Source organism: Lemur catta, chromosome 7, assembly GCF_020740605.2.
Source record: "Lemur catta isolate mLemCat1 chromosome 7, mLemCat1.pri, whole genome shotgun sequence".
NCBI lineage: Eukaryota > Metazoa > Chordata > Mammalia > Primates > Lemuridae > Lemur > Lemur catta.
Window position 1 is genome coordinate 10142968 of NC_059134.1, and position 16009 is coordinate 10158976.

The 16009-nt window shown below is 49.7% G+C and overlaps 1 protein-coding gene across 1 annotated transcript in view; it reads left to right on the forward strand.

The window, feature by feature from the left end:
* The first annotated feature begins 7295 nt into the window (after positions 1–7295).
* Positions 7296–16009, forward strand: part of LOC123640982 (NACHT domain- and WD repeat-containing protein 1-like) — a 51932-nt gene continuing 43218 nt past the window's right edge. Inside the window, 4 exon segments of the mRNA XM_045555399.1 lie at positions 7296–7338; positions 7341–7375; positions 9599–9715; positions 13659–13956. Of these exon segments, the coding sequence (XP_045411355.1) occupies positions 7296–7338; positions 7341–7375; positions 9599–9715; positions 13659–13956 (493 nt within the window).

Sequence of the window (16009 nt, forward strand, 5' to 3'; positions counted from 1 at the left end):
GCATCTGGGGGGAGACCAAGGTTGCTGCTCGCTCAACACCTTCTGTGGCACAGGACAGCCCCCGCAAGGACGAACGGTCTGGCCCTAAATGTCTTGCAGTATCAAAGACAGAAAACCCCGGTCTAGAGACTTAGATTTCGGTAACACTTGCTGGAACCTTGACATTGGAGGCTAAACTTGGTTTGATTCCTGACCCTACCACTTGTTGGGTGAAACTGGCAGGAGGAGTAACGTTAATTAATCATGACCAGCATCTCTCGCGCCCGTCTCACGATGCAGGCGTGTTGCACAGCTCACTCTATGTAAGCACATTTCATTCTCTCTGCAGCCCAGGAGGTGCTGAGAAAACTCAAGCCCACAGAGGGGAAGCGTCACGGGCAAGGGATTTCATCTCTCTACACCTTGTTCTTTTTCTTCCATGGGACAGGATCCTAATGTCTGCCCCTTGGGGTCGTTGTGCAGGCTGGTGACACGGAATGCCAACCAGCTGGCACCTCCCAGACCCTCAACGAATGGCATCTGTTACGAGCAGCTGTATTAGCCTGGCACACAACAGTTAACCACCAGGTCTGGCTGAGTGCCCAGCTAAGCCAGTACCCAAGAGCCAAACAGTCCCTTTCGTTATCTTAGTTGTTGTGAGAATTGGACAGGAAGATACCCATGAAGTAGCTAAGACAAAAGTTATTAGGATTGCTGCAGGGGTGTGTGTCTTCCGGGTGGCACTGAGCCCAGAAAACTTTCTTCTCCAACTTACTTCTCCAGAGGGTTCTAAATTGGCCCTTCCACCACCAGCAAGAGCAAAAGGGAGGCTGGAGCCCCCAAGGAATGCCAAGGAAGCGGGCGCTGCAGAGGGCCTCTGTCCTTCCCGGGGCAGTTCAGTCTTGCTCAGCTGTCTGCGGTAACACACAAGAGCAGAGAAAGACAAAACAATTGTGGATCAGCCCTTTGATGTGATGATTATTTACTGAGCACCTACTATGCACCAGGCATGCCAATCTTGGCCGACAAGATCCTTGTGTTCATGGAACTCATGTTCTTACGGGACAGACAAACAGTAAACAAGTAGAAACATATCTGCTGGTGGTGAGTGCCATGCAGAAAATTAAAATAGGGTGATGGCATCGGGAGTGACTTAAGGGGACATTGAGGAATGGATGGTCAGTGAGAGCTCCTCAGGAGTTAACATTTAAGCTGAAATGCGAATGACATGAAAGGATACGGTTTGGAGACTTCAGGTATGGCATGTGCAAAGGCCCTGAGGCTGAAATAAGCTAGATGCTTTAGACCAGGGGTTCTCAGACAGGGGGAATTCTGCCCCCGGGGGACATTGCAATGTCCAGAGATATTTTTTAATTGTTGGAACTTTGGTAGTTGGGGTGGTGGTGGAGGCCAGGGATGCTACTCAAGATATGCTATGCTGCAATGCACAGGACAAGCCCCGCCACAGAGCATGATCTGGCGCCAAGTATCAGTCATGGTGAGATTGAGAAAGCCCAGTTTAGAGAACAGAAGGAAAGCCGGGGTCAAAGTCAAGGTCAAAGCCTTCTGATCCTCCTATGAACATCAAGAGGCATCACCAAGGGGTCACAGCCATATGCAGCCATACGGGGGAGATAGGTCCAAGGAGCCTGTTGGGACCCAGGGAAATGGGGGAAGGAACAGAAATTACGGTGCAGGCAAATTCAAGGTCTAGAGATGGGTGAGACGAGGTGCTAAGAGAAGGTCTGAACTGACACTGGAGCCCAGAACTGGGGCCTCAGAGAAGTCAGTGGGGTGTGGCCAAACTGGAGGGTCCAGGTACATTGTGGGAAGGTGGCTGGATGGCCAGGTTGGCTTTGGGGTGGGGGGCAGACCCGCCCTCACTCCCCAACTCTGCCCTTCAGGATAGTGAGAAATTTCTCATTCTGAGCCTCAGTATTCCAATCTGTCAAATGGTGACAGTCAACTCCACTTAATGTGTCGCTACTACTGACTAAAGCATTAACTCAGGAGGCCTGGGTTGTCCACACCCTGCACATTAAAGGTTTATTGCTTGACCTCCTCCTGGGAGTTGACCTCTACCTCCTTGGAATATCCTGTCCGATAAGAGTGTCTTTGTTTGCCTGCAGGGTCTTGAGTCACACTAGACAGTCACAAAGTGATTTATGGTGTGAGCTTTGGGTCGCATGGTATCAGTTGAGCCCTGGACGTGCTGGAGATTGCGGTCAGCCATGCAGGTGGTCAACCTTGCCTACACGATCATCCCCCAATAAAAACCCTGGACACCAAAGCTCAGGGCGGGGTTCCCTGGTCAGCAGTACACCATGTGTGTTGGCACATGTCGTTGCTTGAAAACTTAAGCACTGTTCACACAACTTCATTGGGAGGAGACACCTGGAAGTTCATCGTAAGAAACCACAACCATGAGTATAACATCTTTTCTGAATTCTCAGACTCCTCCTAGCAAATCGTTGAACCTGAGGATGGTCTGGGTGACCCCTGAATGTCAGCAGAGTCTTTCCTGAGTGGACAAGGCAGGGAAGGGAAGTTGAGGCAGAAAGGATAATATGGACAAAGACACAAAGGTATATGAAAAAGCCCAGGTTGTTCAGTAGAAGCGATATCACTGTTTATCGGGTGCCCGCTACACACTGGGCACTTTACAGACCCATCCCCCAACTGCCTTATTCATGTGGTGTTCATGGTGGATTTTGGCATTGACCTTGATCTGTTACCACACTGCACTCCATTGCCTATTGCCTCTGAGTGTCCTGAGTGCTTCTCGTTCCTATTTCACAGAGCGTGTGGCTGAAGCCCCTTACGTAAGCCCCCCAGGAAGGGGATGGCAGAGCCAGCGTGCAAACCAGGCGCACGGATGCCAGGGTGTCATCTGTTCTCTCTGCCTCCAGTGGTGGGTGGGTATAGTTGACAGGAGGGTGGGCAACGGTCAGGCCCCCAGGGCATTTTCAATAATGTCGAATCATGAGTCTTCCCTGGACATATAGCATATGCTGCTGAGTATTTCAAAGAGCATGTGTCAGTTTGACACCAACAGGTCCTTTGTCACCACGCAGAGGCTTGCCAGTCTCCCTCCTTGTCAAAGAGAGCTGGTCCCAGTCTCCACGCCTCCGGCAGGCGAAGATTTAAAGCTGGTTTCTCACCACTGCTGACCATCTGGAACAGGTCTTTCTTTGTGGCAGGGACTGTCCTGTGCCTTGTAGGGTGCTGAGCAGGATCTGTGACCTCCACCCTCCAGACGCTGGTGATACCCTTCCCACCAGTCGTGGCAACCAAAACTGTCTCCAGACATTGCAAGTGTCCCCTGGGGGCAGAATCGCCCCCATATGAGAACTGATGGTTTAAATAGCACACGTGGCCAGGCGCGGTGGCGCATGCCTCTAATCCCAGCACTCTGGGAGGCTGAGGAGGGAGGATTGCTTGAGGTCAGGAGTTTGAGACCAGCCTGAGCAAGAGTGAGACACCATCTCTACTAAAAACAGAAAAAAATGAGCCAGGCATGGTGGTGCACACCTGTAGTCCCAGCTACTTGGAAGGGTGAGTCAGGAGGATTGCTTGAGGCCAGGAGTTTGAGGTTGCTGTGAGCTATGATGACACCACTGTACTCTAGCCCAGGGCGATAGAGTGAGAACCTGTCTAGAAATGAAAAAAAGGAAAAGAAAAGAAAGAAAGGGAAAATTAGCTGAGTGGCATGCACCTGTAATCCCAGCGACTCAGGAGGCTGAGGCGGGAGGATGGCTTGAGCACAGGAGTTTGGGGTCACAGTGAGCTACAATTGCACAACTGAATTCCAGCCTGGGTGACAGAGGGAGACCCCATCTCTAAAAAGTATAAATAAATAGTACACGCGGTGCCTGGACCTGGAAGGACTGTTCTGGTTGGTGGGCAAGTGTTTGTCTCTCTCGCCTTTGCTGCCGGGCTGGGCACAGCTCCTGGCATCTCCCTGTGCACACCTGGGCTCAGGCTCAACTGCCAGGGAGGCCCCAGGGGACCCAGGTGTTTGAGAGGCTGGCTGGTCCCTGGGCCCCAACACCCAGTGCCAGGAACCCGCCGTTGCTATGGCTACCACTGAGCGCTCAGGGCTGGGAGCTGGGGAGGGAGCCTGTGCCTCGAGGAGACAACATCCAGAGGCCGCGGCTGGGAGGCCACTGTCCAATGTCCACCCGGTAGCACTCACAGACCAGCGAGGGCAGTGGGGAGCAGCTGGTTCAACTCCCCGGGGTCACTGGAGGTGGTGCGGGCTGCAGGACGCCGAGGGGGCCGCGGGAGGTGAGACAGGTGCCCCACTGCAGATGGCACTGCCAGGCTGGCCTCCCAGGAAGACTGCTGGGCTACCGGGAGATCGCTGAACCCCGGGCCCTTTCCCAGGGAAGAATTATCGCGGTGGGTGGGCAGCAATGAGTGTGGGCCCCCTTAGCCCAGGCACCCGCCGGCGGCTTCTCCAAGGTCAGGTGGGCCCCCTCCCAGCGCCTCCGTCCTGCAGTGTGACCGTCTTCGTCAGTTCCACAGTGTCAGGTAAGGAGCAGGGCAGGGCTGGGGACTTAGTGCCTGCAGGCACTCTCAGGGGCAGTTAGGGCAATGGGCAGAGACCTGGATGTGAATGCAGCTCACCTAGTGACCAACGTGGGAACCGGTGAGAGGGATCCTCCTGGACCCTCTGTTTCCTCCTCGATAAACCAGACTAAGAGCCAGACTTGATGGAGTTGCTATAGGTGGCAGGCATATGATGTTGCAAGTAACATTTATGATGAACGTACTATGTGCTTGGCTTAAAAAGTGCCAGAGTCTTGCCACAGATCCATGGCCCTGTGTGACTGGACGCTGCTCACCTCCCTACCTTTATCTCATATGATCTTCTCCCACCACGTGCTGGAGCCATGCTGCCTCCGGCAGCTCCCGCAGCCCATGAAGCTCTGGACCCCATATCAAGACCTTCGCCTTCAGAGATCTTTCTTTTCCTTCTTCCCATCCTTTGGGTCTTAGCATAAACACCCCCTCTTCAGGGATCCCCTCTCTGTCCTCCAGTCTAATAGGTTTGTCCTTGTTCTTCTGTGGCCCGGCTCACTGAGGTTTCTTGGACAGCACTTTTCATAAATTCCAATTATTTTTTTTTAATTTCAATCATTTCATTTATGTGTAAGTTTCCCAATTGGGCTGTGAACTCTGTGAGGGCAAAGACTATATAGCATGATGTCCTGGCAAATGCTCTCCAAGTTTTTTGTTTTCTTTTTTCTGACCCTTCTGCCTCAGCCTCCAGGAAGCTGGGACTACAGGTGTGTGCCTGAAAAGCCCGGCTGGGTTTTCTTTTTTCCTTTCTTTTTGGTAGAGACGGGGTCTCAGTCTTGCTCAGGCTGGTCTCGAACTCCTGAGCTCAAGGGATTCTCTGGCCTCCGTCTCCCAGACTGCTGGGATTACAGGCCTGAGCCACCGTGCCTGGCCTCCAGTGTTTTTTTTTATTTCATTTTTTTTTGTCTGCCAATTTCTGTGGTGTAAATGCTGCCACCATGGACAATTTCAAGCTGCCGATGGACTTCATGTGAACACAGAGCTGGGTGGAGCTGCGTGGTGGCACACCACTATCTAATATTTCTCTGATGCCAAATCAATATTTTTTTTATGTATTTGGGGAAGGGAGGCAGAGGGTATCAGCGTTATGGGGGATGCTGCTTCTCCAGCCCCACCCGCCGCCAAATCAATATTTGTAAACAACCTCCAGTGCAGTGTTCACAGTCAAATGTAGTAAAATAATGTGGGGGTGATGACTTTTGAGTATTTTCTGTTTCTGCCTTTAGTATCATGTATTCCATTGTAAGTTCCGCTTTTAATTTTTACATTGATTTAATGTAATTTTTAATAATTGCTGTGTTAACAAATGGCTCATGAAATTTCTGAAGATTTAGCAATCAGCTCTCCCAAGCCAGTAGGGGCTGGCTTGTAGCACACCACGTTGATTACATATGTGTCTTGTTTGTCATTGTACCCGGATGCGTAGGAAAGGCATAAGGTAACTGCCTAATAAATATTTTATGGACACATTTAAATAGCCTGTGGAGTCTGTAAGGCAGGCCACAATTGTACCACATCCCAGATGAGGAAAGCGATGAAAATATTTAGATACAAGACAGATCCAAGACTGGTGTTCAGGTCAACTCCAGTGCTAGGATTTGGGCAGCTTTCTTTTGTGCTTTTTCTTTCTTTCTCTTTTTTATTTATTTATTTATTTATTTATTTATTTATTTATTTATTTATTTATTTATTTATTTATTTATTATTTTAGAGATGGGGTCTCACTATGTTGCCCAGGCTGGTCTCAAACTCTCAGCCTCAAGCGATCCTCCTGCCTCAGCCCCCCAAGTAGCTGGGATCACAGGTGTGTGCTACTGCACCTGGCAGCTTTCTAAAAAATATTTTATTTCTTTGAGGGGGTAGGTTTTTTGGGCCAGTGGCTTTGGGGAGCTCCTTTCACAGACACCCAAATGACCTCCCTCCTGGCCACATGGAAAAAACAAATGTTTCTTCAACGCCCGCATTGCAGTCTGTGCTTGTGCTTGGAGGATTCGGTGATCCGACCCACATTTTCTGAGCACCTACGTTGAGTGCTGAAAATGAAGCAATGACCACAGCAAGCGGAGGTTCTTGACTTTGGGAAGCTTCTAGCCCTGCCAAGCAGATGCATCGCTCCCATTTTACAGAGGGTTAAACTGAGGATAAGCTGACGCTCGGCACAAGGCTACACAGTGAAGTTAGTGGTGGAGAAGGTCTTAGGATCCAGGTTTACAGTGAGAGGGGTTGCCAGATTTAGCAGAAACAAAGAAACAAAAACCCAAAACAATCACAAAACCGGAACATCCAGTTCAATTTACATCTCAGACAAACCACAAATAACCCTTTAGTATAAGTATATCCCAAATAGTGCTGGAATGGGATATACTTATGCTAACAAGTTTATCTGGAATGCAAGTTCAACTGGGCGTCCTGTATAATATCTGGCAACCCTAACCCAGGGGTGGTGACCAGCCATTTTGGTTAACCCAGGCCTGAGGGTTTTGCTGAGATGTGGGCTTTTTAGAGCTAACCCCAGGAAAGTTCCAGGCAATCTGGGATGGCAAGCCTCCCTGGGTTTACCACGTTATTTTTGTATCTTGATATGCTGTGTGAAGGACTCTAGCCTTAGGGGGTACCTTAGTGGGTATTGGGGGTGGGGGTCAGCCAATGAGGTTCAAAGCAGATCTGTGGAACTGGGAAGAGTTCTGGGTCCTTCCTCCCAACCCCGTCTGTGCTCTTCCTTGTAGATATGGATGCAGAGAGGGAAGCCCTGCAGGGCACCGCTTACCCTGAAGTGCAAACCTTCTGCCAGAAGCACGGCTTGATGTTCGAGGTAACAGGAAGTCACCCCGGGCTCCATGCTCCGTTCTATGCTTTACTATTGAGTCTGAAAGTTTCTAATGATATATATACATATATATATATATATATATATATATATATACACGTATGTATGTTTTTTGAGATAGGGTCTTGCTCTATTGCCCAGGCTAGAGTGCAGTGGTGTCATCATAGCTCACTGCAGCCTCAAACTCCTGGGCTCAAGTGATCCTCCCACCTCAGCCTCCTGAGTAGTTGGGACACAGGTGCATGCCACTATGCCTGGCTAATTTTTCTATTTTTTGTAGAGATGGGGTCTTGGTATGTTGCTCAGTCTGGTCTCGATCTCCTGGCCTCAAGCGATTCTCCCATTTCGGCCTCCCAGAGTGCTGGGATTACAGGTGTGAGCTCTTGCTGTTTTTGTCCTGCTCTCGGAACCTCCTGGCCCTGTACCCACTGGGGCCGCTTCAGGAGGAGCAGGAGAGCTACAGGGTGTGGGGGGTGGGTGTGGAGGTGGGACAGGCCTTTTTCTGGAGCACTAATGATATGCCTGCTGGGCACAGCCACCATGGACCCCAAACAGTGTGTCCTGGCACCACCGGCAGGGGATGTCACCTGCACGTTTCCACATGCAAAATGATGAATCATCCTTGGAGTCTCAGCTTAAATGGCTGAGACTCAGTGGCTGCCGCCTTGCCACTGATGACAGTGATTCATCCCATCCAAGTCCCCCTTGGTTAAAAGATACACCATAGTTGATCTATTTATTACCAAGGAAAAAGCGGTGCTGGCAATTCCACTCTGCCCTGCCCTTGATCATGAGACATAGTTCAATGTCAGAGGCACTAAAACGGAAAACATCTGCATGGAGAACTGCTTTGAAATGCTCTGTGCTCGTCTCTTTAAAGCCCTCTCCGGACTCTGAGGCGAATGTTGTAGATATCCTAAAGCACCCCTGGTGGGGAACAGGAGCTCTGCTGGAGGCTGGTCCCTGGCCCCACTTCGTTTCCTGTTCCCACAACTAATCGCTTCTCCCCCTCTTCCTGCAGTCACATTCAGTACTGCTGGCCTTTTACCGCACGCTGTAGTAGGTTAGGAATTCGTGTGTCTTTCTCTCCGTGCTAAAGAATTCAAGGGGGTAGGGACTGTTCCCGCCCCCTTTGTATTCTCCTCACCCCAGCCTTCCACAGGGTCAGCTTTGTGGACTTGAATCAAGCCATTCTGCCCAGCCCCCCTCTGCTGAGCAGGCAGAAAGGGACCTCAAGCATGCGGTTGCCAAGGAGATCTGGCCACATCCAATTCTGGCCAAACTAACCAGCGTCCTTTGCAAAGAAAGCTCTGCAAACAAGTGTGGACATGTCTTCACTTTCAAAAGCACAGTTTGAAAACACCCAATTTCCTTTTTTTAAAAAAGTTTATCCAATATTGTTTTCTTACTTTTTATTTAAAAACCTTACTCATTTAAAAACCGTTTTTTATGTGTATTTTTATGTTTTTTGAGACAGAGTCTTGTTATATTGCCCAGGGGGCTGGTCTCAAACTCCTGGATTCAAGAGAGCCTCCCACCTCAGCCTCCCCAGTAGCTGGGACTACAGGCATGTGCCACCATGCCCAGCTAAATGTGGTTTTTAAATAAACTTTTGATTTTGAAATTTAGATTACAGGAAATTTGTGCAGACTGTACAGAGAGTTCTTATGTATCTCACACCCATTTCCCATAACTCCTAACATCTTGCCTAAGGGTGGTATAACCAACAATGTTACCATAGTTGTAACTTTGTTACAACTATCAAGCTGACACTGGTACGTTACTATTATATTAACCAACTTCCGGACTGTATTCAGATGTTGCCAGTCCTCCATCTAAATCCTCTTTCTGCTAGAGGGTTCCCGCCCAGGATATATCCCATTGCATTTAGTTGTAATGTCACCCTAGTATCCTCTGGTCTGGGACAGTTTCTCAGTCTCTTTGCTGCTCATGACCTTGGCAGTGTTAGGGAGGACTGGAAGGGCACCGTAGACATTACCCTTTCCCCCAATCTGGTCTGTCTGATGTTTTTCTCAGGATTACACCGAGCTTATGGGTTTTGTTCAATCTCTTTTAATCCAGACATCCCACTACAGCGAGAGGCTGCCAAAAATTACTGAAAGAAAGTTTATGCTTTTGTCAAAGGGAATTGAAACAAAAATCACCTGTCATGCCACCTCCCTGACAACCCGTGCTTGTAATCCTCAGGTCGTTGATCTGAGGTGGGGTTTGCAGAACGCTGAGGCCACCAACTACCTGACCACGGAACTCTGCTTGGAGGAGGTTGACCGGTGTCGGAAAACATCCATAGGACCTGCTTTTGTTGTGAGTCTCTTTGGAGGGATGGGTTAGCTCTTACTCCTGATTCCATCACTAGGATATAGCCTCCGCTCCCTAGCCCAGCTGATCAATGGAAGGAAGTGGGTGGCGTTTATACGATCATACCCTTTTTCTATAGCCTGCCCGTGGCAGACATTGCTAATTGATCACAGCACTCTTTTCTGCAGAGCTAGCTGGGATCCAGGCATTAACTGTCAAATGGAAGCAGCAGGTGACCTGGGGATGGGAGTACAGTGTCGAAGCAGAACGGAATCTTAGACTTTGATCTGGACCTTCTGCCACCTTTCCCACCCCATCCACTTTATGTCTGTGGAACTTTGGGATCCTGGAAAACCATAAGGAAGGTAGAAACCCATTGAGTCTTGGGAATTTTTTTTCCCTCTGTGTGCTCACTGGTGTCTTGTCCCCTTCCCACTGTACTCCCTCTGTCACCATATCAACCCCTGGACCACAATTAATGGTTTGGGCTATTACTGTCAAATGATACTCCAGAGTCTTGATTTATTACACCACCAAGTTCCAGATACATACAAGAACTATGACATTTTCTCTCATAAATTCTAGAGCAGGGGCCAGCAAGCTACAGTCCCCTGGGCAAATACAGCCCACTGCTTGCTTTTGTAAATAAAACTTTGTTGGCACACAGCCATGTCCATTTGTGTACACATTTTCTAGAGCTGCCTTTGAGCTATAATGGCAGACCTGAGTTGTTTTGATGGAGACCATCTGATTTGCAACGCCAAAAACATTGACTCTCTGGTCCTTTCTGGGAAAAGTTTCTGACATCTAGACAGTAAAGAGGAAAAAAGTAAAGAAAGGGGCCAGGTGCAGTGGCTCACGCCTGTAATTCTGGCACTCTGGAGGCTGAGGCAGGAGGATCGCTTGAGGTCAGGAGTTCAAGACCAACCTGAGCAAGAGCAAGACCCAGTCTCTACTAAAAACAGAAAAATTAGCCAGGTGTTGTGTCCCAGCTACTTGGGAGGCCGAGGCAGGAGGATCTCTTGAGCCCAGGAGTTTGAGGTTGTAGTGAGCTATGAAGACACCACTGCACTCTAGCCTGGGCAAGAGAGTGAGACCCTGTCTCAAAAAAAAAAAAAAAAAAAAAAGAAAACAGAAAAGAAAAGAAAAAGAAAGAAAGAAAGAAAAGAAAAGTGAATAAAGTATTTTTGCTTAATATACCGTACTCACGAGGAAGCTTTGAGCAGCTTCAGATAAGAGGAAAAGCCATGTGGAACCTCTCCTGAAAACAAATCAGAAAGTAGAGAGAGTGGTTCCCTTTCTAAAAGCTGTTTTCTAGTGAAAGAAGGAAAATAAAGAAGGATTGTTGGCCTTAGAATTACATTGTCCAATGTGGTAGCCAAAAACTACATGTGGCAATTGAACTTTAAATGAATTAAAATCAAATGGAATGTAAATCTTCGTTCCTGGGTTGTACTAAATGCACAGCCATGGCGGGCAGCCACCATATTGGATAGCGCAGGTTAGAAATCTTGTAGCTTTGCAGAAAGTTCTGGCAGCAGTGCTTAGAGATGAGGCCTCCCTAGGAGAATAAAACTAAGATCCGGGCAGGGAAGCCGTGAGTGGAAAAAAGAGGAACTGTGTTTTCCTCTGTCCTCACACCTCGACAGCAATCAGCACAGACCTCTGTGACCAAGCATGTGTGGGCGTCTCCCCACCAGCAAGCCCGCAGTCAGTCCTGCCGCGACACCGGCTGGGCGTCCTCCACTTCCACTCAGACCCGATCTACCTGGAGACAGTCAGATCCCACAGGGGGAGGCTCAGTGCCACAGGACGGCCCCCCACCTTCAGATGCCTCTGGAACCTTAGGCTGAGCAGCTTCAAGGTGGGGTTCCCACAACCCTCTCTTTGGGTTCAATTAACTTGCTAGAGCGGCTCACAGAACTCAGGGAAACACTTAGTTACTGGGTTTATTATACAGGACCCTGCAAAGCACACAGATCAAGAGATGCATAGGGAAGGGGCGTGGAGCTTCCACGTTCTCCCCGGGGGCCGTGCACCATCCTCCAGGAAGCTCCACGTGTTCAGCGATCCCCAAACCCCCTCCTCTTGTGCCTTTTATGGAACCCTCATTGGATAGGCCTGATTGCAGCCGCGTAGCAATGTGGCTGGACAACAAGGGCATGATCCAACACTCCCAAACAGAGCGGGGAAGCCAGCAGGGCCTGTCTGTTGACATCCCTCTTGGCCTCTCTGGGCAGCATTCCTTCCTCCAGGGTGTGGGGCAGGACCCCTTCTGAAATGGGAGTCTGCAGTCAGACAAGGTAGGTCAGAGAATGTCTGGGGAGCCCTAAGGCAGAAAGGGAGGGGGAAGGTTCCTGCCTCGGAGAGAAAGGAGCAGGTGGAAGGAGGGCAGGAGAAGGGCAGAGAGAAATTCTGTTTCCTGAGGCTGCTTTTTGGACATAAAGTATCCAACATTATAACAAAAGACTGTAGCTTGCCCAGTGGACTGTAGCTTGCTGGCCCCTGTTCTAGAATTTATGAGAGAAAATGTCATAGTTCTTGTATGTATCTGGAACTTGGTGGTGTAATAAATCAAGACTCCGGAGTATCATTTGACAGCAGTAGCCCAAACCATTAATTGTGGGCCAGGGGTTGATATGGTGACAGAGGGGGTGCAGTGGGAAGGGGACAAGACGCCAGTGAGCACACAGAGGGGAAAAAAGGGCTATGGGATTTATGAGCCAGAATTGGTGCATGAGAAACCATCTATATGTGTACATATGTGTACGTGTGTGTGTGTACATATAATAATATCACAGAATGTATGAAGTTTTTTTGATTTATGTATTAGGGTTTAGATAGAGTCGGGCCTGTTCATTCCTTTGTCCCACACTTCCATGGCATGTGGGCACAGCTCTGTTTTCATTGTAACCACTTTAAAATACATTCTCACATTTGGAAGGCTCTACACCCCTGCTTGTAAATCTCCTTCATAGATTTTTTTTCCCCCGGTCTTCTAACTCAGGAAAAAGAATTCCAGGAGGAATTTGGTTTTGCAATTCAAATTGCAGGCAGCGAAAAGCACAATGTGGCTTCCAGGCTGCATGGGGAAATGGAGGATGATCCCTGAACTTCTTCCAGGCCTGACCAACCAGCCTTGGAACTTTCCAGAAGGTTCCATGGCTGGCTAACGTCTACTTACTTTCTGCTTTCCTTTTGAACCCACCATCACCCCTCTGTTGTCCCAGAGGCACAGCATGATTCTGCTCCAAGATTCTGATCTGGGGGAGTTTCCACGAAAATCAGAGATGTGCGGGGGCCCTTGGAGAGGTGTCTCTCTGGTAAATAAGTCATTAGGCAGCACCGAGTCCGGGACAGCTCCCCACGGCACTGCTGCTAAGAGGCTCTGCTCTCTTGGGCCACCAGCAGCCCTGGCGCCTCCAAAGCTCTGAGACTTGTTCCTGGGGGGACCTCCTCCTATTTCCCTCGCTCTGATCCCACGGACCAGAGCATTTTTGGTGTTTTTTGTTTGTTTGTTTTAGAGACAGGGTCTTGCTCTGTCGCCCAGGCTGGAGTGCAGTGGCACAACCACAGCTCACAGCAGCCTCGAACTCCTGGGCTCCAGCAATCCTCCTGCCTCAGCTTCCCAAGTAGCTGAGACTACAGGTGCCTGCCACTATGCCCAGCTAATTTTTTCATTTTATTTTTGAGATGAGGTCTCACTATGTTGCCCAGGCTGGCCTTGAACTTCTGGCCTCCAGTGATGCTCCCACCTCTGCCTCCCAAAGTGTGGGGATTGCAGGCATGAGCCCCTGGTCCCCACCTCTGCCTGCACTTAGTGTACTTATCACGATGGTATTGCCTGCTGTCTCATGTTTATGGGTTCAGCGGGCCTCACCCACCGTCACAGAGCTCAGCGTCCGGGTGGAGACGCCTGTGCCTCCTTGTCTGCCCACCTCTCTGCCAGGCCCTCCTGGGGGACCTGTACGGCCCCCGTCCGCTCCCCGCGCTGATCGAGGAGAAGGAGTGGGAGGCACTGAGGGCGCAGCTGACTGCCAGGCCGAAGGACCTGGAACTGGTGGCGCGACACTTCCGGAGGGACGAGAACACCATCCCCCCCACCTACGTCCTGCAGGCGCTGGGTGCCAGGGAGGCCCGCGGGCCCGAGGAGGCCACCCTGACCTCTGTCCTACACTCCGGAGCCCAGGGGGCCCGGAGGCTCGGCCTCATCTCGCAGGAGCAGTGGCACCGCTACCACCGGTCAGGTGAGGCTGCGGGGACTCTCCGGGGCTGGGGTGGGGCGGTCCGTGAGGAACTGACCACATGTTCAGAATATCCATATGCTGTTGCCAAAAATGCAACATTCTTGCCGGGCGTGGTGGTGCGCGCTTGTAATCCTAGCACTCTGGGAGGCCACGGCAGGAGGATCGCTTGAGCCCAGGAGTCTGAGGTTGCAGTGAGCTATGATCATGCCACTGCACTCTAGCCTGGGCCACAGAGCGACACCCCTTCTCTTAAAAAAAAATTAAAGCAAAAGCTGCCAAACTGCAAGTATGGGTCTACTCCATGTTGGCCTGAGAGCCAGCCCTACCCTATTGCTGCTTTTATGTGGAAACTGAGGCACAAGAAATAGACTTGTTTGCCCAGGGGGTGAGTAAAGATCCAAACCTTCAAACCTGGGACTGAGTTCTTCACCCAGCTCCCAGCGGGCTGTGGCCGCACCTCCCTGCGAGGGTCCTATGTGAGGGAGTCCCTCCACTTGAACACCACCTCTGTGAACATCACCTGCCCTGGGGCACCAGTCTCCTCCCTGCCTCGCACCTCTAGCCTCTCCCTGCCCCTTCTATCTTCCACACTGGCTACTAGAAAGGATTTTCTTTTTTAAAATGTTTATTTACTTTTTTTTTTTTTTTGGAGATAGGATCCCACTCTGTCATCTGGGCTGGAGTGCAGTGGCAAGATCATAGCTCACTGCAGCCTCGAACTTCTGGGCTCAAGCGATCCTCCTGCCTCAGCCTCCCCGCTAGCTGGGACTACAGGCAAGTGCCACCATGCCCAGCTAAGTGTTTTATTTTCTGTAGAGATGGGGTCTCTATCTTGCTATGTTGCCCAGGCTGGTCTTGAACTCCTGGCTTCAAGGGATCCTCCCACCTTGGTCCCCCAAAATTCTGGGATTACAGGTGCTGCACTACCTTGCCAGGCTAATATATTTTTTTTTTCTTTGTAGAGACAGGGTCTTGTAACAGGACCCAAGGTTAGCTGCCTGTCACTTGAAAAGCCAAAAACCCAAGAGTTGAGAGTTGGTGAAAGGAAAAGCAGGTTTTATTTAAGAGCTGGCAGCCTAAGGAGATGGCAGGCTCATGTTGCAAAGACCATCTCAAAATTTTCTGGCTGACCAAGTGATTTTATTTTATTTTTATGTTTTTTGAGACAGAGTCTCACTCTGTCACCCGGGGTAGAATGCAGTGGCATCATCATAGCTCACTGCAACCTCAAACTCCTGGGCTCAAGCGATCCTCTTGCCTCAGCCTCCCGAATAGCTGGGACTACAAGCACATGCCAAATGCCCAGCTAATTTTTCTATTTTTAGTAGAGAAGGGGTCTCCCTCTGGCTCAGGCTGGTCTCGAACTCCTGAGCTGAAACAATCCTCCCACCTCGGCCTCCCAGAGTGCTAGGATTACAGGCGTGAGCCACCTTGCCTGGCTTGGCCAAGTGATTTTGAAGGGAAGGAGTTGTGGGAGGAAGCTGTGGGGAGCTATGTGCAGGTTCTGCCTATATGCAGGTCAGCATATCTTGTTCCCACAGTTATCTTGAGTAGGGGCCATCTGGCAGTGCGGCTGACACTAGCCAGACTGCAACAAAATTCAAGGTTAGCTTCTCAGCATTTTCCACCAGGGGAGAGTCTCACAGTCTTGATTTTGGTCAGCTGTTCAAGTCCAATTCCTGGGAATTCTTGAGCAAGCACACAATTAGGCATTGAAAAAGAAAGAGCTATGAGTTAGTTTTAAGATGGAGTGGTTGTTACTGGTACAGTCTCAATATATTACCCAGGCTAATCTTGAACTCCCGGCTTCAGCGATTCTCCTGCCTCAGGCTCCCAAAGTGCTGGGATTACAGGTGTGAGCCACTATGCCTGGCCCTAGAAAGATTTTTTTCCCTAAAAATGCAACACGATCAAGTCATTTCTCCACTGCCTGCTGCCCGGAAGAAATAGATTCTTTCTTACTATTTTTATTAGTTAGTAATATGTCCCTGTGTGGATTATTACTTTGTAAATTTATATTACCAAGAATGTTAAATATATGAATTTGTATCAT